At 40.2% G+C, this 25,375-nt stretch overlaps 1 protein-coding gene and 1 long non-coding RNA gene across 3 annotated transcripts in view; one reads left to right on the forward strand and one right to left on the reverse strand.

The window, feature by feature from the left end:
- TADA2A (transcriptional adaptor 2A) overlaps window positions 1-25,375 on the reverse strand; it is a 51,725-nt gene that overhangs the window by 15,666 nt on the left and 10,684 nt on the right. For both annotated transcript variants that reach the window (XM_032319456.1, XM_032319457.1), the window contains exons 4-9: window positions 24,084-24,143; window positions 15,097-15,188; window positions 13,009-13,166; window positions 11,622-11,710; window positions 10,335-10,407; window positions 1-64 (exon numbers count right to left, since the gene is read on the reverse strand). In XM_032319456.1, the coding sequence (XP_032175347.1) occupies window positions 1-64; window positions 10,335-10,407; window positions 11,622-11,710; window positions 13,009-13,166; window positions 15,097-15,188; window positions 24,084-24,143 (536 nt within the window). The remainder of the gene's footprint in view (window positions 65-10,334; window positions 10,408-11,621; window positions 11,711-13,008; window positions 13,167-15,096; window positions 15,189-24,083; window positions 24,144-25,375) is intronic.
- LOC116576907 lies at window positions 9,056-13,493 on the forward strand. Its single transcript, XR_004280341.1, has 3 exons — window positions 9,056-9,151; window positions 12,630-12,771; window positions 13,247-13,493. It is a non-coding gene; the product is annotated as an uncharacterized LOC116576907 (long non-coding RNA).

Below are 25,375 nucleotides of genomic sequence, written 5' to 3' on the forward strand. Positions count from 1 at the left end.
TTTTTTCGCCTTTGTCTCTCCTTTAACCTGGAATGATAGATATCTACGACAGCCATCTTCAGAGCTACAAACAAACACACACAAACAGATATAAAGTCTAGACAAAAATAAATCTTTTACCCAAACTATCTTAAACTTTGAACCTCATATTGCTAACTATTCCACACTCACTGGTCTAGGCAATTTGTCTCTTGGAAACAAAAATATCCTAGGATACTAAATTTCTTTGACAGTAAATCAGAGAGATCTTTTTTCCTATGTATATATTTATATGGCATTACCCTAAAGGTAACAATTTGTGTTTTCTACTGAACACCTCTTTTGACCATGCCTTGTTACGCATATTACCAGGTTTCATATAATGGGAGTCTGAACTTTGGTCATACATGGGCTAGAAACTACATCTATTATAGTAGTCATAAAAATGAATATTGACTGGGGTTATAACCTCATAGGAGTAAGTTCAGGAGACATTATCAAAAAAGACTGAAGTGAATTAGGGGCAGCAGAGACATTTTCTCAGAGGAGCACTGTGCAGTTGGGGAGCAACAAGTATTTAGGGGATGGTCTTGCATTCAGTAGCGAAAAGTTCCACTAACTGGCCTAACAACCCCAAAGCTATGCTCTGCTTTGTTGCCCATGTCCCAGTCCTTTCCTGGCTTTAGCTTCATGTTCAAGACACGGGGAATCAGGAAAAAACCGCAGACAGCAAAAGGTTTCATCAATACAATAGTTCTGGTTCTCTTTCTTTCCCTGGCCAATTATTCCAGCTTCAGAGTTCCTCAGGGCTCTGTTCTCATCTTTCTTTTTACCCCTCACCTTATTCCTGTAATCTCATCCACTCCTATGCTTCCAAGTACTATCAAAATATATAATCTCAAACCCACATATTTATTTTAAGCTCCAGACCCTACCTGGCTATCTCTACTCACACAGTCCTCAGTTACAAACTTGTACTCGACCTCTTTCCCAAAACTGTTGTCCAAGACAGAAATCAACCGGAAGAGGCACCTGAGTGGCTCAGTTGTTAAGTGTCAGCCTTCAGCTCAGGTCATGATCCCAGGGTCCTGGGATCAAGCCCCCCATCGGGCTCCCTGCTTGGTGGAAAGCCTGCTTCTCCCTCTCCTACTCCCTGTGCTTGTGTTCCCTCTCTTGCTGTGTCTCTGTCAAATAAATAAAATCTTAAAAAAAAAAAGAAGAAGAAAAAATCAGCTTGACGCTCCCTCCCCTTCCTCCATATCCAGTCAGTCAGTGAATCTTATCTATACTGAATGCTTCAGTCTGTCTTGAATTCATCTCTTCCTCTTTGTTCCTTTTTTTTTTTTTTTAAATATTTTTATTTATTTGAGAGACAGTGAGAGAGAGCATGAGAGGCGAGAAGGTCAGAGGGAGAAGCAGACTCCCCATGGAGCTGGGAGCCTGATGCGGGACTCAATCCCGGGACTCCGGGACCATGACCTGAGCCAAAGGTGGTTGCTTAACCAACTGAGCCACCCAGGTGCCCTCTTCCTCTTTGTTCCTAATCCTATTCCTCAGCTCGGGTATCCTGTTTCACCAGATCACTGAGGGTACTTTTTTAGTAACTCTAGGAATAAGGTAGGCCTTATTCCAATTCAAGCCTTCAAATGGTACCACGGTAATGTTTTTAAGCATAATCTGATGATGTATTTCCCCTGCTGATAATTTTTCAGTGGCTTCCCATCCACTTATGGGAGTTCAAACCCTCGCATATTATACAAAACCCCTTATTGCCTTCAGTCTCCCTATCTTCCCAGTCTTGTTTCCTGCCATTCCTTCACACGCTCTATACACCATGCGCATGAAACAATCTGCCCTCACTCACACAGCTGCTAAGTACAGAACAGGGATCCAAACCCAGTCTGGTTCTAGAGCCTTGGAGTAGGAAAGACAGTGAAATTGCCCAACATGTTTACTTTTTCTGTGAGTAGAGAAATCTTGCTTAACTAAAAATGAAATGAGTGTTTAAATTAAAAAAAAAAAAAAAAAAAAAACCAAAAAACAAAAACCAACAACAACAAAAAACCACCACCAACAACAACAATACCAAAAAAAACCCCTCAGAAGTAAACAACTCCCACAGGCTTTTTATAATCTGAAGCCCCTCTAAAGTTAAGAAATAAAGACCTACCATTAAGAAGAAGAAGAAACTATGAAGACTACTTGGCACTGGGCTACACAAACCGTTGTTAACTATAATCCACGGATTCGGAAGGAATATATATATTTTTAAGATTTTATTTATTCATTTGAGAGAAAGAGAGTGAGGGAGAGAGAGTACAAGTGGGGGAGGGGGCAGAGGGAGAGAGAAAAGCAGATTCCTGGCCAAGTGGGGAGCCCAATGCAGGGCTCAATCCCAGGACCCTGGGATCATGACCTGAGCCAAAGGCAGATGCCCAACAGACTGAGCCACCCAGGCAACCTGGATTCTGATGGAATCTTAAAATTTTATGATTTCAGTAGATTCTGCAACTATTCAATAACATCTTATTTCCTTAGACTTTCTGTAAGTTGAGAGTTTTGTTTTTTTTTTAAAGATTTTATTTATTTATTTGACTGACAGAGATCACAAGTAGGCAGAGAGGCCGGCAGAGAGAGAGGGGGAAGCAGGCTCACAGCCAAGCAGGGAGCCTGACTCTGTGCTCGATCCCAGAACCCTGGGATCATGACCCCAGTCAAAGGCAGAGGCTTTAACCCACTGAAACACCCAGGCGCCCCTGACGGGTTTTGTTTTAATTACTGAAGCAAGGACTTTATTTTGTATGACAATCATGTCTTCCAAAATAGTGAGCTTCACTGAATCAAAATAAGAGCCTAAAGCCTCTGTAATACTGATAAACAAAAAAGGCAATATAATCTCATTGCTCACAAGAAGGATGTGAGGGGCACCTTGGTGGCTCAGTGGGTTAAAGCCTCTGCTTTGGCTCAGGTCATGATCCCAGGTCCTGGGATCGAGCCCCGCATCGGGCTCTCTGCTCCACGGGGAGTCTGCTCTCCTCCTCTCTCTCTGCCTGCCTGTCTGCCTACTTGTGATCTGTCTGTCAAGTAAATAAATAAAATCTTTAAAAAAAAAAAAAAGAAGGATGTGAGATACAAATTTAAGTTTAACCCATGGGGGCAATGAGTCAACACAGATTTGCATGTTCTCCTATAGTAACTTTCAAACGTTATTTTCAAATAGGTTCTTATTTGAAATAGACAAGTTAGATCCGCTTTAGCTGTACCTCTTCTCTCCATTCTACCTCCAGCTACCTTTCCCAGTAGTATTGCCTGAGGGTACCACCATGGAACAGTTTGAAACCCACACTTTTGCTTCCTGAAACTAGATTTTAAGGCAGGAAAAAAAAATGCAACCTATCAAGTAAGAGAACAGTACACAATCGCTCATTACAATCATGAATTTCTTTCGCTATATAAAAGCAACAGAACTTGAGCAACATACAACTCTGAGGCACTATCAGTATGGTATCACTGACAAGATGATAGAAATAAATTCTGGACACTCCATGCTGACTCATTACTGTGCATCTCACTGCCACCTGCCCTCAGGATAGTCTCAGATTAGAAGGAAGGAACACCAAAACCTAACACGCAGGGCTATGAGCAGATGCACTATATATGTATGTAACTTCAATCCCTGGGAAATGACCAGGAATACTTAATCTAGGCCATTCTGCCTTGAGTCTGAGATAAAAATAATATAAATTCTAACTGAACGAACTGAAGAGGTAAATGGTCGCATTATTTTTTAAAGTTTAAGTATAAAGGAAAAAGTATTAGTCACTATAGGTTTTCTTTGTTCATTTCTAGTAAATTCCAAATTTTATTTATTTAGGGGTACCTGGGTGGCTCAGCCAGTTAAGTATCTGCCTTCATTTCAGGTCATGATCCTGGGGTCCTGGTTTTAAGTGGGGGGCTTCTTGCTCAGCAGGGAGCCTGGTTCTCCCTCTTCCCACCCCCTATTCCTGCTCTCTCACTATTGCTCTCTCTCTCAAATAAATAAATACAATTCATTTTTATTAAGTCATTAATAATGAGAGAGATACAGAGTACACAAGCAGGGGGGAGCAGGAGAGGAAGAAGCAGGCTTCCCGCTGAGCAAGAAGCCCAATGTGGGACTTGATCCCAGGACCCTGGGATCATGACTTGAGCCGAAGACAGACACCTAACTGGCTGAGCCACCCAGGCAATCTAGTAAGTTCAAAAATTTAAACAACCCTGCTTTATTTTTCCTCACAACTGTCCACAACTAAAAATAATTCAAGAATATCAGGTTCAAGATTTAAGGCAACAGTTTTCAAACATTTTTTTAGGTAGCAGAACGCTTTCTATAAGTCAGTGCTTTCTTTCTTTTTTTTTTTTTTTTAAGAGTTTATTTATTTGTCAGAGAGAGAGAGAGAGCACGCACAAGCAGGCAGAAGCGGAGAGAGAAGCAGGCTCCCTGTGGGGCAAGGAGCCTGATGTGGGACTCGATCCCAGAACCCTGGGATCATGACCCTAGCCAAAGATAGCAGCCCAACCGACTGAGCCACCCAGGCATCCCAAGTCAGTGCTTTCTGGATGTATGGGGTTGTTCCATAGAAAAGCCCAGGTACCGTGAAATGCCCCCGCTGCTTTCTAATACCCTGCTGTGGGATGATAAGCTCTAGATTGCTGTGCTGGTGGAGATACACTTGAAATGTCTGTGTGGTGGGACAGGCAGGTACGAACAGGGGGGAGAGGATATGTCTCTAACCAAACACAAGTTTTACAGTGGACTCTAATTCTATTTCAGATGAGTAACAGAATTAGGTAGTCAACAGTTCAAGGCAGGAGAAGCCAAAAAAGAAGGGGGGAAAAAACTACGTAAACAGCTAATACAAGCTGAGTACTTATCATGTTCCAAGCTCTTTGTGGGTTTTATGTCTTATTTACCTATCCAATAACAAGATGAGTTCAACAGGGGGAAACAAATGACTTGCAGATCCAGTGGAAATTACTGCTAATTCTAAAACGTATTTCTGTAATTTTTCTAAGATATTAACTTATCAGGTTGTTTCCTGAGATTTTTGTGGGAATGACTTCACACAAGAAAAAAAAAAAAACTGAAGAGACTACAAAAAAAAATCAATAAATACTGGTTCCACTGCTTGATCATTTCAATAGTCTGAACTGCGCAACTGGCTCTGGAGAACAAAGGGAAGGAAAGGCACACAGAAACAAATGGAAGAACTGGAATTCTCCCAGAGGAAAATGCATATTTGAAGCTGTCTCTTTTCTTTATAAAGCACACTCAGATAGCAGCAACTGATTATAAAATCTTAACTGCATGAATAACCCAGGGAGGACCACAGCACAGCAGGCAGAACAGAAATGAGAAGGCAGACACTGAAAGAACGAGAATCACTGGCTCACATTCTACTTAAAGTGACTGGAAGTTCCAGGAAAGCGGGCAAACAAAGAACCAGAAATCATTAAAAACAAACAAACCAAAACCACCCATAACCTATTCACTCCTGAAATCTCAGCTTCGGGGGGGAGAATTGTCTCCGTGTGATTACACTGGGGACTAATCACAAAGTTTCTAAACGGCTGGCCTTAAAATATTTCAAGAAGTGGGCAGAAGTCAGAGGCAGTTCCTTCCCACTGCAGTGTATTTCTAACATTGTTCAAAATAGCTGGCAACATGTCTCTGTTTTCCTGACAGAAGGCACTTACTGCTCGCTTGGCAAGAAAACCAACTAACTCAGAGACCTTAACTGCAGGGAAGCCAATCAAACCCCCTACTGCAAACACACAAGCACAAACCTGTGACTCAGGTATTCCCCAGAAGCAAAGCTTTTTAAAAGTCATTTCTCCCAAAAGCTTTTGGTCAAGATGTACACAATTAATTCTGGGAAGGAGAGAAGATGATGTGACCTAATGGTTAAAGTTAGCAAGTAGCAACCCATAGTCACTTAAGCCCTCTGTGTGCTTCCCTGAATGAAAAATGGGAAAATATCTACCCCTACTTCTCGCAGTGAGCTTAAGCTGTAGAGGATAACATATGTGACATCTCACAAACACACCAAAAAACCCAGCAATAAAAATGCAAGACTGTAAAGATGATCGATATTGTACAATATTAACAACACAGATCCAGAGACAGCTCTGTCACTAGCAGGTTATATGACCTTAGGCAAGGTACTTGATATTTCCATTCTTCAGTTTCCTCATCTATAAAATGTGGAGATGGATGATGACAATGATGATGATAATAATGCCGAACTCAAAGAGTTTTGTGAGGAATAAATGAGGTCACATGTGTGAAGGGCATAGAATGGTACCTGGCAAACAGTAAGGGCTGTAAGTATCAGCTATTATTACTAATAGCATTTATGTCTAAAATGTCCTAAGCAGGGGTGCCTGGGTGGCTCAGTGGGTTAAAGCCTCTGCCTTCAGCTCAGGTCACGATCCCAGGGTCCCGGAATCGAGCCCCGCATCGGGCTCTCTGCTCCGCGGGGAGCCTGCTTCCCCACTCTCTCTCTGCCTGCCTCTGCCTACTTGTGATCTCTGTCAAATAAATAAATAAAATCTTTAAAAATAAATAAATAAAATGTCCTAAGCATAAAACTTTACATGCTTTACATGCCTTTACAGGGAAGTGTATTGCCAATGGGTAGCTAAGTATACACAGTAACAACGCCGGACCTCTTGTCTACTAACCATTCAATCATCTAAAGGCTGACAATATGAGCCAAAGAAGTTTAAAAAGAAAAAGAAAAAGAAAAAGAAAAAAAAAAGGTGGGGGAGTATCCATGACTGGCCAAGAAATTGTGCTGAAATTAGCTTTCCAAATAGAGGAAGAGTAATCTGTCCTAATGGGCAACCCCATGAAGTGTTGAAAACACCAACCCAACACACAGGAAGGAGCACACAACGCCTGTTGCTTGCCTAGGTTATAGGACAGTGATGATTAGAAAATGCTATTCTCAGGGTTTCAGAACCTGTGAAACTCTGGGAAAAGGGATCCCACAAATCTACAAGCGATTCTCCCAAATGAAAGCACATTGGGGAGGGATGGCCCACAGGAAAAAGGAACACCACTGTGCATCTACACTGAGATCCCAAATATACCAGGACACAAGAGTCTTCTGCATCACTCTTTCTGAACCAGTAATTTCTGCTTATTTCAATAAATACACAGTGTGTCATTTAAGGATCCCAGAACTTCCTTATTTTCTTCCTCAGACACTGCTTCACTTGCAATATCCTTTCCAGGCCCATTCTGGAAGCCTCTAGTATGGCTGGAATGCAATCAATTATCCCTCCATTGTATCCCAGGCCTCTATAATGGACCATTCAAACCCCTCATATTAGACAAATTCCATGAATCATAGCAAAACTTTTGGGTGAGGAAAAGAGCTTGGTGGCTTCAGCCCTAGGACAGAATATAAAACCCAGCCAAAGAGTTTGTTTCCTTGCAGTAGTTCTATAAAGTGAGGGAACATAAAAGGAATGTTATTAACACCCAGTAATATTAAGAGTATAATGGTGTAATGGAATGGTAATAACACCAATCTCAATTACATATCATCTTTCATTGGAGACACTCACATTCTGACTAATCAACCCCTTCTACTGGCAGTGGACACACACAGGAAAAAAAAAAAACAAACAAACCAGCAAGCAAGATTGCAAGGACTTACCCAAGATCACACAGTGACTCAGAAGCCTGAAGTAGAATCAGTGTCCTAATTTGCATAAAATATGTGTCCCTCTCTGTTCTAGGTGTGCTCAGAAAGCTCCTTCTCATTCCTTCCTGAGCATCTCTGGCAAGAAAAATTCTTGCCACTGGGAGTGGACTCCCAGGCCCTCCCCCTCACTGAGTATTCTGGGAGAAAATGCTCAGCTCAAGGACCATACACGTGGCACACTGGACAGTGGGTCATGCCACGAGAAGAGCTACATAAGAACTCTAGACCATAACAAAGCCTCCTTTTGTGGCACCAGCAAGTCAGCCCTTTGATCTCAAGCATGGTGATATCTCTTGCAAATATTAACATCTTTTAAAAAGCACCCACCTGAACATCTTACAGTCTGCCACTAAGACTGGGAGGGAAAAAGAAGGCAGGGCTTACTATTCACATTCTGTTAAAACTGCTTACTGTAACAGTAACTGATGCTTGATTCTAGTTCAAACTAGAATCAAGCAACTTACAAGGCTGTATAAATTGTAGGAAGCACACAAACTGAAGTATGGTCTAGGTTTGAAACAATAGTGAAACAAAAACTGCTAATCAATAGCTTCTTTCTGATTTTTTCCTGTTGCTCCTACTTAGTTACAGAAAGGACCACAGTGTACCAGAAGAAACTGCAACTCTTGCTTCTACAAAGAATGAAGAGTGAAATAAAATATCAACCATTACCACCGTTTTCTTGATAATGTTGAGGCTGAGGGATGAAGACCTTGGGAAGAAGTGATTTCGGCAAGTCGCTGACATGGCTGGGAGCCATTACTGACATGAAAAATCCTGACTTTTGAAAGTTAGTACTTTCTTTTTTTTTTTTTTTTTTTTTTTTTAAGATTTTATTTATTTATTTGACAGAGAGAGATCACAAGTAGGCAGAGAGGCAGGCAGAGAGAGAGAGAGAGAGGAGGAAGCAGGCTGCTCCCTGCTGAGCAGAGAGCCCGATGCGGGGCTCGATCCCAGGACCCTGAGATCATGACCTGAGCCGAAGGCAGCGGCTTAACCCACTGAGCCACCCAGGCGCCCCGAAAGTTGGTACTTTCGAACAGTATCTAAAAGGGTGATATTTATGGAGCTACTTTTTTTTTTCTTTTTGAATTCTGAATAAGAAAGTTACAAGTCGGGAAACAATAGCATTTTTTTTTTTTTTAAAGATTTTATTTATTTATTCGACAGAGAGAGATCACAAGCAGGCAGAGAGAGAGGAGGAAGCAGGCTCGCGGCTGAGCAGAGAGCCCGATGCGGGGCTCGATTCCAGGACCCTGGGATCATGACCTGAGCCGAAGGCAGCGGCTTAACCCACTGAGCCACCCAGGCGCCCCAACAATAGCATTTTAATTAAAGCTGGTGCGCTGACAGATACCAAGCAGCAATCCGCACACTGCAGTCAAGGAACCGCCCTCAGAGGGGAGAAGGACCAGCATGTGAGTTACTGGGCTGGAAAAGAGGAGGCTGATGTGGAAAACTGAACATATACAGTCTATCTAGTGAATGCTCAAGTAGTTTGCTTTCAAGCTTTCCTCTTTTAGTAGCATCTGCGTCACTTCCACTTTCCTTAAAGTTGTGTGGGAGAAAAGGGGAGGAATGAAATTTTGTGAAGAAAACGGCTCAAGAAATATTTCGACAGAAAATCCTAAAGGTAAAATTTTAATGAGGACTCTTTCTCAGTCCCCTACCTGGTGTAACAAATACCTAAAGAGCGCTTATACGGAGAGAAGAATCAAGTGCCCTTCTTAGTGACAGAATATCAGTTAATGCAATATAGAAACTTGACTTACAATTCCACAAGAATTCTACATGCTTTTCCTGCCTGGGATACAGGTTTTAGAGAAACAACAAAAATGTTTGGGAAATACAGGAGAATCCAAGGAGGCATTATTCACCTATTGTATCACATTCGATTCTAGACTAAAACAAAAGGTGATCAGGGATTATTTTAAATAGATAGTTCAATGTAAATGGAAGAGGGGGAAAACAAGAGATTCAATGAAAGTCTAACCTCCCACTTGTAAGAGCTCTGCTGGCATTAACTACTTATGCTATAACACAAGAATGGACATAAATCCTTAGAGGGCTAATCTTAGGTGAGAATTCAGAAATGCCAAGAATTCAACAGTACTGAGAAAGAAGAAATTCCCAGTCTTGGTCTAAAAATGCTTGAAGAACTTCCATTCTATTTGTCTTCTAAGAGAAATTTGGGGTTAACAAATTATGGTGAACATCTAGCATGAAAATCTAGCATCATCAGTTGCTACTGAAGTTCCAAGGCATTTGCACGGACTCCCTTCTATCTAAGGAGGCAGAGAGAGGCATTCAACAAACTGCTTCAGTGTAGGCTTACCCCAGCCAAAAGGAAGATCACACAGTCCAAGACCGGGATACCAACTACCATTACATGATCCACATTCTCACACTCATCACAAATGACCTTTTTCATTGTTATTAAACACAACAACAGGTAAATGCAACAACTTATCCCACCAGGTTTTGAGTCCCGTAAGAGCAGAAAACATATTTTACTCATCCTTTCATTCATTCCTAGCACCCAACACAGCGTCACTACACACTTTACAATCAATAAAAACCTGTGCTAAAATAAAATCTTACCATGTAAAATGTCAGAGTCATCTTCAACAAAATCGATGTCTCTCAAGTCCCATTCTGCATAATTGTCAAACTCCTGTTTGGGGAAAAAAATTCCCACCCCAAATTCATCAGCTTTGAGTAATGCCTTCACAGTAGCCATGCTTTAGAAGCAAACAGAAAAGAAACAAATGAACAAACACTTGTTAAAAAGTACTGAATGGAGTAGTACCTGGTCAGGATATTACTATAAGAAAGAGATCATCATCAGAAAAAGTTTGAGAGGTTTTCAGGCAGTAGAGACAGCAAAAATATGAGAAAGTTATGAGTCCAAACTTAGTGTTCTAAAAATTAAAAGTAATTTGTTCATAAAATCTAAACTGAGAAATCTCTGATTAGGTCATCAAGTATTTTGATAAGAACACTGCCAACATTAATTAATTTACCTTTCACTACCTTTTGAGGGTTCTATTTGATATTTATTTGATATTGCTTATATAGTTCAATAGGTAGATTTGTTCATATTCAACGCAGTACAATTTACAGGAGCACTGTCTATGGGGTAGCTCTACAGTATAAGCTGCCAGAAACAAAATGCGACCTGCCTGTGGCTGTCGAAATTATTTGTAGTTTGCTACACTTTCAAATTATCTCCAGGAGCATTGTGATTGTGGATCCAATGATAAATCAAGAGACTTAATAATTACTTTCCACATGGTTTTTAACTCCATGGATGAATGAGGAACATAGAGTTTTTATACACATTCATCCTGCTTTATGTATTTGTGAATACAGAACAGGGATCAGCAAACTACAGCCTATGGACAGATTTCAGCCCACTGCTTGTTTTTGTAAATAAAACTTTATTGGAGCACAGGGATGTTTGTTTGTTTACGCATTATTTATGTTACTTTTGCACGGTAATGGTAAAGTTTAGTTGCAACAGAGACTTTTTACGGTCTACAAAAAATATTTGCTATCTGGTCCTTAATGGAAAAAGTTTGCCAACCCAATACTGTACAACTTTGAAATGCCTGAGGGGTGGAATGAGAACCAGACTGCAGAAACCCCATATCAACTGAGGAAGTGAGAGCCAACATCTTTGCAACTTAAGAAACAGGTTCTTGGTATGGAAAACTTCTATATTTTATATTGAAAATGCTATGAATGAGAAAAAGCACTCAAATAGAAGGAAATGTGGCTGCCGAAGGCTCTATAAATCACAGTGTTTCAAAAATGTCCTTTTAGCAGTATGGAACCTACAGGTAAAAGATATGAGTCTCATGTGAAACAAAAACAAGTTTCTCCTACCTCGATGAAATCTGCTCGAGCTGGCATGTATCCTGCCATGTCCCGAGAAAGCAAGGAGTCAAAAGTAGGTCGCGGAGGGTCATCTGTAGCTGGAAGAATTTAGGTTCTTAGTTAATAAAATACTGGCATGAAAAAGTGACAGAGAAATAGTCCTCATTTATACTCTGAAATATTTTTGTTTGGAAAAAAAAAGTGTCTGAGAGAATAAATAAAATTCAAAACATTTTTATAAAGAGAAAAGTGAGAAAAAGTATTATGGAAACAGACTGATTTCTTAAAAAGGAAACTAAGATGAGGGAATTCTCTAAATAAAAGGGGGAAATTCCTTCTAATTTGTGCTTTCTTAACATAAGAAAACCAAGTATCTTCTCTTTAATACTACAGAGAACATAAGCATGTACCCTGTCTGCTTCAGTTTCCTTACCCCTTATGTCCGATAACAATTTACAAGTCTCAAGCAACTGAAAAGCAAAAAAAAAAAAAAAAAACATAAACCCAGGGGATTTGGAAGTTAGCTGGAATTGGGTCCCAGCTCCAATTCTCTAGTCCCATGAGGCACAAATAATTTAACCTTTCTGAATCTGTTTCCTCATATACAAAGCAAAAGCACTTCTTCTGCCTATATCATTGTGTTGCTATGAGGAACAAATGATCTAATGGATTTGAAAACAAAATGCTACCATCCAAAGTGTTTTCCAAATAGGTATCATCAGGCTTTAAGTTAATCAGCTCTGAAACTGTTTCTACAGAGTCTGAGGAAAGGGGCGGAGAGGGGAGGGTGGCCTGAAGAAAACATTCGTTATCTCATTATTTGTGCTCTGGGAGTCATTCAGCGAAGATGTCCATTTACAATTCATCATGGTTTTAGTTATGTTTTGTTAGAAGACCCAGGAGTTCCTTAGCCACAGGAGATTTAAAAAAAAAAAAAAAAAAAAAAAAAGGCTCACTATTACTACCAAAACTAAATAACTAAATTGCTTTGAACTAAAATAACAAATTGCTTCTTAGGCTCAACACCGGGATGATTAATAATAGTGAATCAAATACTGGACTCTCTTAAGTAATTCGTATCTACAACCGTAAACCCTCCAAAGCATGGAAGTTTGGTTCAATCTGGACATCTTATCCACAGAAGCATTAACGAACACTGGTATGTTCCTAAGCCTCAGAGTGGGTGGGACCACACACCATTTCTGGGCACTGGGATTTCCGGTATGGAACTCTGACTGTTCCCTGCCCCATTATAGCCCTGACTCTCAGTAACTGCCATGCCAACTCCTCCCATCTTCCATAAGCTCTTCAGTTGCCCAGACCACTGTTTATCTGCTCCTGCAACAGGGCCTGAAGATGAGCTAAGCATCTCTCAGCAATACAGGGAGGCACTTACAATGAAATGGAATGGCTGTATCAGTAGTTTTTGCCTCCTCCGCCTGCTTCAGGTTCAGCAGGGTAGATGCAAACAGAGGGTTATTGATGAAATGCTTCATGTAGTGCTTCTCACACTCTTCCTTGGTCTTGGTGCACATCTGATTGGCTACATCCTGCCTAGGATCGTGAGCAAAAGAGAGAACTCTGACCATTTATACAAAGAGGTCAAAACATGGTTTATTCTTTCCATATTTTAGGTCCCATCTAAATAAATATCTGGAATTTGATGCCTCCGAACCAGTCTCATGGAGGTGTCAGCTGAACGATGAGAGAAATAGAAGACTAACATTGGTGTAATCTGGTGTGCCAGATCCTGCTATTCCAAGATATAGAAATGATATCCAAAAAGTGCTTTCCTTTCACTAAAACAAGGAACATCACTAAAAAAAATCTGTAAATTTCCATGTGGGCTAGGCCTGAGGGAAAGAATTGCTATAATAAACCACTTCAGAACAGTCAAAATGTACATAAGTACAGTTTTATATTTGCATCATGTTTTATAGTTTACAGAACACTTAACATGGACAAACATATCTTTACCAGTGCCAATAACAGGCCAAGCACTAAGCCAGAACATTCACAACATGTGTAAGTCAATCCTAGTATTATCCACGTAGTTTCACAGTTTCACAGATGAAAAAAAGAGGCCCAAGGAGACTATGAAACTTGCTTGAGAAAATAAAACACATAAGTGCACAAAGCCAGAATCTGTACTCCAGACCTCTGAGTCCTAAGGCCCGGGGATGGAGGAGTGGAGAGGAAGCTCGCCAAGTTCCCTCTTGACCTCTCTCCTTTCCAGTACTTAACCTGCCCATCTCCTAAGGCATGATTATGCTCTGCTTCATGTACTCCCATCATCCCTATATATATTTTGATTTCCCCAATGGATTAAAAGCTTTTTGAGGGCAGGATACATCTCATAATTTTTAACTCTACAACCCTCATCACCAAGTTTAGTGTCTTACTCACAGTTGACAGACAAGTAGTCTCTGTTTTTGTTTTTTTTTTTTGTGGTCTTTACCAACGGGGAAGGGGAACAGGGAAGATTCGTCCATTTTAGAACATCAGAATGGCAAGCAAAAGATGAAAAACTAGGCCTAAGATGACTAGCAAGCTCCTCACAAGTGATCACTTTTTCTGTCTTCTTTAGTATTCCCTATAGTACACAATACTTTATGATGGTTACTAAATGCTGAATAAATACAAGCATATGTAAACTGAACTCAAGCTTCCTCCTTCAGGGCCCTGGACACAATGGAGGTAGCACAGTATATTCTATGACTACCAGGAGAGATTACTTATACTAGGAAGTCACGACAGAGAGAATCTAGTTAGGAATCCTTCACTAATAAGCTATATGATCATGAAAAACGATCTTAACTCCCTAAGCTTCAGATTCTTCATGAAAGAAATATAATTTAATAATGTACCCCCCTACCATCTATTTCACAAAATGAAATCATCAGTGTGAAAGTATTCCCAAAAAAGTGTAAGTGAAAGTGGTAACATTATTATTAAGCGGCACTTCCTCCTAGGGCAACAGCAATGAGTGCTATTCAGTTCTGCCAGGCTTGGATTTATCTGCAAGCTAAAAACAGGGAATGCGAAGAACAGGTCTCCCAAACTCAAGTCTCAAGTAAGCTATGGCCATCTACCTAAAGTCTGACTCACTTAAATGGTGAGGGTATCCACAGTCAAGAAAAATTCCTAAACTCAGAAAGGAGCAATGACTATTTAACTCTAAACTTCCCCAGTATTCGGAAAGATATAACCAACCTTCCCTGTGTTGATCCGTCCAAGGTAGCCTTTTAGAACTGCCCAGTCATGAACAATGAAACATACCGTATCTCTGTGAGGCATTTCGGCCATGGAAAATAATATGCAGAATAGAAGAGAACAAATCTCTAAGTCATGGGTCAACAGAGAAGTAACATATGTACCCCCCCAACCAAAACTCCTCTTTCTGAAGCTCTTCCCTTTACCCTTCAACAGCACCTTCTTCTCTGAGCCCCCTAGGGCATGACAAACCTTAACACCAAGCTCTTACCAATTTCCAAAGCCACAGTCCATCACAGCTTCTAAAAGGGCCATTTCTTCTTGAGCAGTCCAGCTGGGGTCAAGAACAGGAAAATCTGAGGTCTAAGGAGGAAAAAGTTTTGCCTAAGAACAGATGTAGAAATGGAACCCAGCAACCTGAAATGCAATGGTAATTCAAATGACTGTCATTCTCACTTTTTTTTTAAAGATTTTTTTTATTTGAGAAAGAGAGTACAGCAAAAGAAGAGAAAGCTTGAGTGGGAGTGAGGGGCAGAGGGAGAAGGAGAAGCAGGCTCCCCACTGAGGAGAGCCTGATGTGGGGCTCGATCCCAGGATCCTGGGATCATGACCTGAGCCAAAGGCAGAGGTTTTAACCCACTGAGCCACCCAGGTGGCCCGAATCAGATTTTTCTTCAAAGAACCCTGTTTCCTTTAGTGGGAGATAGTGTTTAGTGACTGCGTACTGGGTGTTAGAAGTGTTCATTGCTACTGGGTTGGTCGTTATTTCTAGTCTTTTTCATCGAACAGTGTTAGGAAATTATTCTTTTGAGACAAAATACATTGTTAAGTTCCTACTAAAACTTTCAATTCAAATATAAGACTATACAGTTTTTACGTAATCATAGATGTTATATCTGTATCTTTCTAAACTCCAGGCCAGAAATCCCACTGCCCAATGATACCAGCAAGATTGCTTATTTGCTTTATCCCATAGGACATCTGCATACAATGACCTCAGAATAACTATACCAACACTCCTGAGAACAGTTTAAGTTTTTTTTTTTTTTGGCAGTTTTTAATTCAAAGGTGTATTCAAAAGCAGTGGGGAACCTGCTTCCTCCTCTCTCTCTGCCTGCCTCTCTGTCTACTTGTGATCTCTGTCAAATAAAAATTAAAAAAAAAAAAAAAAAAGACCTGATTCTAGGTTCGAGTCAGAAAATGTACCAGATGAGACTAGAACATTTTGTCATAATGGAAAGCAAAGAGGCTCTCAAAGCCTGTACAGGTCATGTCAAAAGGATGCAGAGGCCAATTTGTAGAGGCTCCCACTAACCAAAGATGGAACATTTTGAGCATTAACAAGGATAGTAATTGCAAAGAATTGAAACACATAAAATCTAAATATCTAGAGGACACCAGGGAACCAACTCAAATTTTCAAAATTAGTAAATAAAGGGAAATAATCAGGTATTTATCCTGGCTTTCCTGTACAAACTTTACCTCAGGGTGACCACAGAGATGAGACATTTCTTTTTATAGAATTATTTTAATTCATAAAGAGTTCTGGGGGGCCCTTGGGTGGCTCAGTCGCTTAAGCAACTGACTCTTGATTTGACTCACAACTTCAGGGTCATGGGATAGAGCCCTGTGTCGAGCTCTGCGCCAAGCATGGAGTCTGCTTAAGATTTTCTCTCTCCCTCTCTCTCCACCCCTCTTCCCTCCCTACCTCCCTATTGTGCATGTACTCTCTTTAAAAAAAGGAGTGCTAGTGCTAAGGTTAGAAAATAACTATTTTGCAATCCCTGATGAACAGATCTATACCATGATCATAAATGAATCTGAGATAGCTGTTATATTTAACTACCAACTTATAGGAAACAGAGAAGACCAAAGAACATGTTAACAGCAAAATTCACACTGTACTAATATCTGTAAGAGAGAACTTATGTTTTTTAAAAATCAAATAAACTATAAGAAACAAGAGAAAGAGTGAGGGAAGGGGGATAGGTAGAGAGAAACACCCACAGAACAGAAAACATGTAAGAAGCAACCAAGTGGAATGTATGGACCTTATTTATATCCCAATTAAATTGTAAAAGTTAAAAAAAATTATGATACCACTACACATTCATGAAACCCATAATAGCTAAAATGAAGACATCAACAATATCAAAAGTTTGCAAGCACAGGGAACAATCAGAAATCTCGTTCATTGCTGGCAGCGGTGTAAAATACTACGACCACTTAGGAAACTCTGTGACACTTCCATAAAAGTTAAATATGAGTAATCACTTATTCTATGACCAAGCAATTCTACTCTTAAGTATTTATCCAAGGACAGAAAACATATATCCACAGAAAGCCTTATACAGGAAAGTTCACAACAGCTTTATTCATAATAGCATAAAAACAAAGAAAAACCCAGGTGTCCAATCAACAGAATGAACACTTATCATATTCATACCACAGAATATTATTCAGTAACAAAAAGGAATCAACTACTATACACAACATGAATCTCAAAAGTATGCTGAAAGACACCAGAAATAAGAGTACATACAGTATAAATCCATTTATATGCAGTTCTAGAATATGCAAAACAGATCTATGGTGATAAAAATCAGAACAGTAATTATTTTCAGGGGTAGAGAAGAGAGCAGAGATATTTTTAAAAAGCTCTTATGACACGACTGGGGAATAATGAAAAAAGTGACTTGAATTAAATTTTTGAGAGATCTAGTAAAACATTTATAGAAAAAAATAAAATGTCTGGGGGATTTGCTTCAAAATAATCTGGAGAAGTGGGGGTTTAGATGAAACAAGATAGGCTATGAGTTGATAATTTTAAGAGCTAGTAACAAGTATATGGGACTTTATTACACTGTATTATATGTAGTAGTTGGATTACAATGGTAGCTCCCCATTAACTTTCAGAATCATCCTGGTGCAGTCTTGTTCCATTTGATACGGGCTGGACCTGTGACTTGCTTAAGGCCTGGCAGCTTCCATTTTTGTGGTTTGGGGAGACCTGAATGACCACATCAGAAAGCTAACCTCCTTGCCAGAGAGACTATGTGGAATAGCCTTAGGGAGAGGGAGGAGTGCTAAGGACAGTTAAAATATTCCCACTGGGGGGTGCCTGGATGGCTCAGTTGGTTAAGTGGCCAACTCTTGGTTTCGGCTCAGCTCACCGTATCAGGGTTGTGAGATCAAGCCCCACACTGGGCTCTGCACTCTGAGCGTGGAGTCTGCGTCAGATGCTCTCTCCCTCTGCCCCCAGCTTGTAGGCTATCAAATAAATAACATCTTTTAAAAGAAAGAAAAAAGAAAAACTCCAGCTGTCTCCCAACCAATTCAAGCTGTTCTGAGGTACCAGAAGTATGAAAAAGGTTCAGTGGACTTCTAGCCTCAGCACATCATGTGGACGTGAAAGCCACCCTCTCTGTGCCCAATCGGAATTCTGACCCGCAGAACTATGGGAGACAATAAAATAGTTGGTATTTTATTTTTATTATTATTTATTTATTTATTTGAGAGAGATCACAAGTAGGCAGAGAGGCAGGCAGAGAGAGAGAGGAGGAAGCAGGCTCCCTGCCGAGCAGAGAGCCCGATGTGGGACTCGATCCCAGGACCCTGAGATCACGATCGGAGCCGAAGGCAGCGGCTTAACCCACTGAGCCACCCAGGCGCCCAATAGTTGGTATTTTAAGCCACAATGTTTTGAAGTAGCTATTAGGTAGCAACAGATAACTAAAACATATTCTATTTTAGTGTATACATAAAATTTTGGTTTTTTGAAATTTTCTACAAGTTATTTTAAAAAGGGAACAGGAGAGACCTTCAGATTACATAGTCATTTAGCAATTGTTATACCTCTGGTTGATGACAAAAGAAAAAAAATGTCCATGATTTGTGAAATTATACTAATAAGCTAATAAGCAACACATTTTAATAAGCAACATATACACAGTATGTATGACTACATACTATGAATATGACCAGCACATGAGGTATGATGAGATCCAAAAGAGAAGTCTATGTCATATATTCTGTCTAAGTCTATATTCATAATAATCTGGTAAATAGCATAAATACAAATAATATAAAAACTCATAGTTAAAAAGCCTATGTTATCTCTAAAACTGTACTTTGGGAAATTAATTAGTCCTCACCAACTTTACTGTGAGGTAAATAAGAAAGACGTTCTACAAGGGCACCTGGGTGGCTCAGTGGGTTAAAGCCTCTGCCTTTGGCTCAGGTCATGATCCCGGGGTCCTGGGATGGAGCCTCGTGTCGTGTCAGGCTCTCTGCTCAGCCGGGGGCCTGCTTCCTACTCTTTGCCTGCTTCTCTGCCAACTTGTGATCTCTGTCTGTCAAACAAATAAATAAAATAAATAAATAAATAAATAAAATCTTAAAAAAAAAGAAAGAAAGAAAGACTTTCTACACCAAAAAAAAAAAAAAAAAGGGCATAAGGGAGTTTTTCTTAAAGTTTAATCAGTGTTGTTCAATTCCTGGACCCAATCTCAGCCTTACTAACCAGAATCTCTTAAGAATAAGGACTAGGAATCTATAATTTTAAGAAGCTCCCAGGTGATTCTTAGGCACTAAAGTTTAAAATCACTGGTATAAAGGGTGTGGCAGAAAGAGGTGCCTTGACTTGTTCAAGGTTCTAAGAATTATAAGATAAAAAAAAGGCACAGAACTCAAGAATTCTTGATTAATGCACCACCCACCACAGCATGAGTAACTTCCAAAAATACAGCACTGTGAGATGACAAAAGTACAAAAAACCATTTAAAGTTTTCTGTGGCTTCATATGCAAAGAAAGAAAGAAAAAGAAAAATGAAGTTTCTAGTGGCTTCATGTGTAAAAAGCCAAAATTTGGTCATCATTCCTACAGAAGGAAGGATTCTTCTTTCCCTAAAAAAGAGAGTATTAGTAACCTCCAAAAACTCCCCAAAAGACAGAATTCTGAAAATGTGCTCATATGTGTGTTGAATATGTGAGAAAAAGATGATGTAATCAGAAGACTTAATTGGCCTTGGAGTGAAACTAAGTGCCTTCAGGATTATGCGGAAGACACGGTGCCCAGAACAGCTAGAGAGAGCACAGTTTTCCTATAGTGGCTAACCATCAACCTACCCAGCCTATACGGAATTAACCTAAGGAATTGTGAAAACAATTCAAAGGAAAAAAATCTGTGTTCTGGTTCTAGGCATTTTTGTGTGAATTTGGGAAGAATCTTCAGTTTTCTGAAGATCTGATATATTGGTGAAATGAACTCAAAGTCATACATAATTTGACCACATTTCCCCAACCCTTCATTCATTTTGCAATTGACAAAAGAGAAAAAAAATATTAATATGAAAAGATATTTCACATCCTAACAGAGAAATGTCAATCAAAATGAAGAGATACCACTACATGCCTATTAGAATGGCCAAAATGTAGAACACTGATCTCAATGCTGTGAAGATGTGGAGCAACAAGAACTCTCATTTGTTGCTGGTGGGAATGCAAAGTGGTACAGCCACTTCGGAAGACAAGTGTGGCAGTTTCTTGCAGAACTAAACCACCTTACCATGTGATCAGCAATTGGCCTCCTTAGTTTTTACCCAAAGGAGCTGAAAACTTATGTCCACAGAAAAACCTGCACATGGATGCTTGTAACAGCTTTACTCTTAATTCCCCAAACTTGGGAGCCAATCAACATGTCTTTTAGTAGGTGGATGGATAAATATAAACTGTGATATGTCCAAATAATGGAATATTAATTAGTGCTAAAAAGAAATGGTCAATCAAGTCATGAAAAGACATGGAGGGAGCTTTAATAAATATTACCAAGTGAAAGAAGCCAATGTGAAAAGACTACATACTGCATGATTCCAATTATATGACATTCTGGGAAAACCAAAAGTAGAAACTGTAAAAAGATCAGTGGTTGCCGGGGGCGGGGGGCGGCGGAATGGATGAACAGGCAAGGCACAGAGGATTTTTAGGGCCATGAAACTATTCTGTAGGATACTGTAAGGGTGGATACATGACATTATATATTTGTATAAACCTACAGAATATACAACACCAAGAGTAAATTCTTTTTTTTTTTTTTTTAAGATTTTATTTATTTGTCAGAGAGAGAGTGAGCGAGAGTGAGCACAGGCAGACAGAGTGGAAGGCAGAGTCAGAGGGAGAAGCAGGCTCCCTGCGGAGCAAGGAGCCTGATGTGGGACTCAATCCCAGGACGCCGGGATCATGACCTGAGCCGAAGGCAGCCGCTCAACCAACTAAGTCACCCAGGCGTCCCCCAAGAGTAAATTCTGATGTAAATGGGGACTCTGGATAATAATGAGGTGTCAATGTAGGTTATTAGTTAAAACAAACGTACCACTCTCATGAGGGATGTTAATGGGAGAGACTATACAGGTGTTGGCGCAGGAGATATGTGGGAAATTTGACTTTCTACTCAATTCTGCTGCAAACCTATAATTGCTCTCTAAAACAAAGTCTAATATAAAAAGATCTTATTCCAAATCTTATAATTAGTGGAGAAACTACAAGACTGAAGGTGTTTAGAGAGAAGGAGGGGAAGGCTAGTCATTGGTTGCCAAGAACTCTAAGGAGCATTTTCTTTAATTATGGACCAGGATCTGACTCTCAGCATTATAGGCCCAGAAACTCATCTTAAACAGGACCCCACAAATAATCAGACTCAGAGATGCTAATTCACTCTTTCTAAACTTCCAACAAACTGAAGTAGATATATTATGGCACTGTGGTAGGCAGAATTTCAAAGATGCACCCCTTTACCCCCAAGATTCCTGTCCCCTGATTATTCAATCAAATAGTAACTAGATATTACTATGAGGGGAGGCTGCTGATGGGATTAAGGCACTAATCAGCTGATCTTAAAATAGGGATAGCTGCCTAGATTAATTTGGGTGGGTCCAATGAAATTACACAAGGCTTTAAAAGTAGAAAAGGGGGACGCCTGGGTGGCTCAGTTGGTTAAGCAGCTGCCTTCGGCTCAGGTCATGATCCCAGCGTCCTGAGATCGAGTCCCACATCGGGCTCCTTGCTCAGCAGAGAGCCTGCTTCTCCCTCTGCCTCTGCCTGCCATTCTGTCTGCCTGTGCTTGCTCTCTCAACCTCTGATAAATAAATAAATAATCTTAAAAAAAATAATAATAAAAGTAGAAAAGGGAGGTAAGAGAGGAGAATTTGTCTGGCTTAGTCAGAAGAACATGTGACTCTTGATCTCAGAGTCATGAGTTTAAGCACCATGCTGGGTGTAGAGATTACTTATATAAAATTTCCTTTATTTTTTAAAAGATATTTTATTTATTTGACACAGAGAGAGAGAGCACAAGTAAGCAGAGTGGTACGCAGAGGGAAAGAAGCAGGCTCCCCACTGAGCAGACAGCCTGATGTAGGGCTTGATCCCAGGACCCTGGGATCATGACCCGAGCTACAAGCAGACACTTAACCAACTGAGCCACCCAGGCACTCCAATAAAATTTCCTTTAAAGAAGAAGGGGGGCACTTGGATAGCTCAGTCAGTTAAGTGTTTGCCTTTGGCTCAGGTTGTGGTCTCAGGGTCCTGGGATCAAGCCTCAGCAGGGAGCCTGATTCTCCCTCTCACTCTGCCCGCTGCTCCCCTGCTTGTGCTCCATCAAATCAATGCATAGTCTTTGAAAAAGTAAATAAGAGGAATGGAGGCAGGAGATTCAGCACAAAGGAAGTAAGAGAGATCAGAAAGACTCCAGGCATTTTTCTTCAATCACCCTCAAGAACTCCTGATCCCTGCTAGCTTTGAGGATGAAGAAAGGAGGTCTCTAGAGGTTGAGAGCAAGCCCTGGCCATCAGCCAATAAAGGAAGAGTGGCATCAGTCCTATAACCTCAAGGTAGGGAATTCTGTCAACAACCTGAATGAGAACAGAAGCAGACTAGAATCAAGACTCTCTCCCGGGACCTCTAAATAAATACCCAGGCAGGCAACACCTTCATTTTTGACATTATAGGAACTGCAGCAAAGCAGGTGAGCCTAATGGTCTTCTAACCTACAGAATTGTGAGACGATAAATCTGTGTAATCTTACACCACTTAATTTTTGATAATTTGTTGTGGGAGCAAAGAAAACTAACACAAGTATAAGTGGATTAATTCACAATGTGAAATTATTACTGTTAAAATGCCCAGCCAGTATTTTTTCCTGAAAAAAACAAAAAACAAAAAACAAACTGAATGGAAGGCCAAATGTAAGAAAATGACTTGGTGCCTTGTTATTTTCTGTAACCGACAAAACTATCTCTAAGAAGATATATACACCTGCCAAGCAGACCAGATACTCATTTTGGCTTATTAAAGTGCCCATTCGGGATGTCTGGTTGGCTCAGTCAGTTAAGCATCTGCCTTTAGTTCAGGTCATGGTCTCAGGGTCCTAGGAGTCCCATAGTGGGATCCCTGCTCCATGGGGATCTTGCTTCTCCCTTTCCCTACCTGCCTCTCCCCTGCCCTCTGTTCCTGGTCTCTCTCACTCTCTCAAATAAATAAATAAAATCTTTAAATAAATAAATAAAGTGCCCATTCCTCTGACTAGAGCTTGGAAGGGATACTACCACCACCTGCCTCTCATTCCTTCTTTAGAGGCAGCAGTACAATCAATCAGGTTCCAGTCAAGTCTTATTCTGGCCTATAAGCCAGTCTGTCATATTCACTCAATGTCATTTTACAACTTCACCCTCAGAGGGTAACTAATTTCCCCAAGGCAGGATGTAAACTTCACCACTGCCCACATGAACCACATAATAATATCATTAGCCAAAACAGCAACAGCAACAACACATTTACTGTATGTTTATCAGTGAACCTAAAATGCAGTGTACCTCTTATCGTTATATCAGTAAATTTCAGCAAGTACTTTTTTTTTTAACCTTCAAATTTTTTTAAAGGGAACTCTACCCCCAACATGGGGACTGAACTCACAACCCCGAAGTCAAGAGTCACATACTCTACTGACTGAACCAACCAGGTGCCCCTCAATAAGTACTTTCAAATTCCTTCCAAGTTTGAATTAAAAATCTGAGTATATAAAATGATTTTTGGACTTAATGACTTAGTAGGTCCATAAAACCCTAAAACACTTACTAGGAAAAGATTACCTAATTCAGAAAAGGAAGAAAGAAAAGGGAAAGAGATACTTGAAGATGAAGAAAAAGATATTCCCAGTACAATACTTGACAAATGAATGGAAATTCCCTGCAACTTCACCATTACCATGATCTCGTAAGTATGATCACTTTGATGTTTCTTGTACTCAAATCCTCGAGTGAAACACTGCAAAAGAAAGGAAAAGTAGGTTACCAAAAAGCTACTTTCTGAAACGCTTTCTTATAGGATGAAAGATGGTTTGGAGGTACTCTAATCTTAGGATGAGTTTTTAAGAATTCATTTAATCTTATCTGCAGCCACAGTGGATGGTTAACATACCTGATCACAGCTCTTCAGTGGCCCTCACAGAGGAAAAAATAATCTGAAAAACTGACTTTTTCCTAGGACATCTCCTCTTTGGATAAGAGCATAAGCCCTGGGGCGCCTGGGTGGCTCAGTGGGTTAAAGCCTCTGCCTTCGGCTCAGGTCATGATCCCAGGGTCCTGGGATAGAGCCCCACAGTGGGCTCTCTGCTCGCTGCGGAGCCTGCTTCCTCCTCTCTCTCTGCCTGCTTCTCTGCCTACTTGTGATCTCTGTCTGTCAAATAAATAAAATCTTTAAAAAAAAAAGAGCATAAGCCCTGGAATCAGACTAAGAGTAAATTTGAAACCTGGTTCCAAACTTAAAATATTTAGGCAAATCTAAAATGTGTATTTTTCCATATTTTATAAACTCTAAAATCAGGCTTCATCTTATAATAAAAAGGGTATTAAAATTTCCATCAGCCACTTGTCATTTTTAAAACTGGGATGCTTCTTACAATCAATAGCATCTTGGATCCAATAAAATATGGTATTTGCTCTGTGACCTTGAGCAAACTCTCTTTGCCTGAGTTTTCTCTATAAAATGGGGATGCTAATCATACCTACTTCATAGGGTTATAGTGATGAACTAAAGGTTAATTTACGCAAATTACTCAAAAGAGTGTTCGACAACAAAGTTAGCACTTGTAATTAGTATTATTACTATCATCATCCACAGAATGACTTGTTCCCTTGTCACCTGCCCAAAGATCACTCTTCAGTAACAGTGTCATTGGTGCTACCAAAAGGAATAATCCTCCAATTCTGTTTCCCAGAGTCCCAATACTTTATTTTTATTTTTTTTAAAGGTTTTTATTTATTTATTTGACAGAGAGTGAGAGAGCACAAGCAGGGGGAGTGGGAGAGGGAGAAGCAGGCTGCTCGCTGGGCAGGGAGCCTTATGTAGGGCTCAGTTCCAGGATTCTGAGATCATGACCCAAACCAAAGGCAGACACCCAACCAACTGAGCCAACCAGCAGTCCCTTTAGTCTCAATACTTTAAATCTGACAAAAGCAATGTTGAGCATTAAGCTGATATAGAGATGTAGAATATTC

Source organism: Mustela erminea, chromosome 18, assembly GCF_009829155.1.
Source record: "Mustela erminea isolate mMusErm1 chromosome 18, mMusErm1.Pri, whole genome shotgun sequence".
In the NCBI taxonomy this organism is placed as follows: domain Eukaryota; kingdom Metazoa; phylum Chordata; class Mammalia; order Carnivora; family Mustelidae; genus Mustela; species Mustela erminea.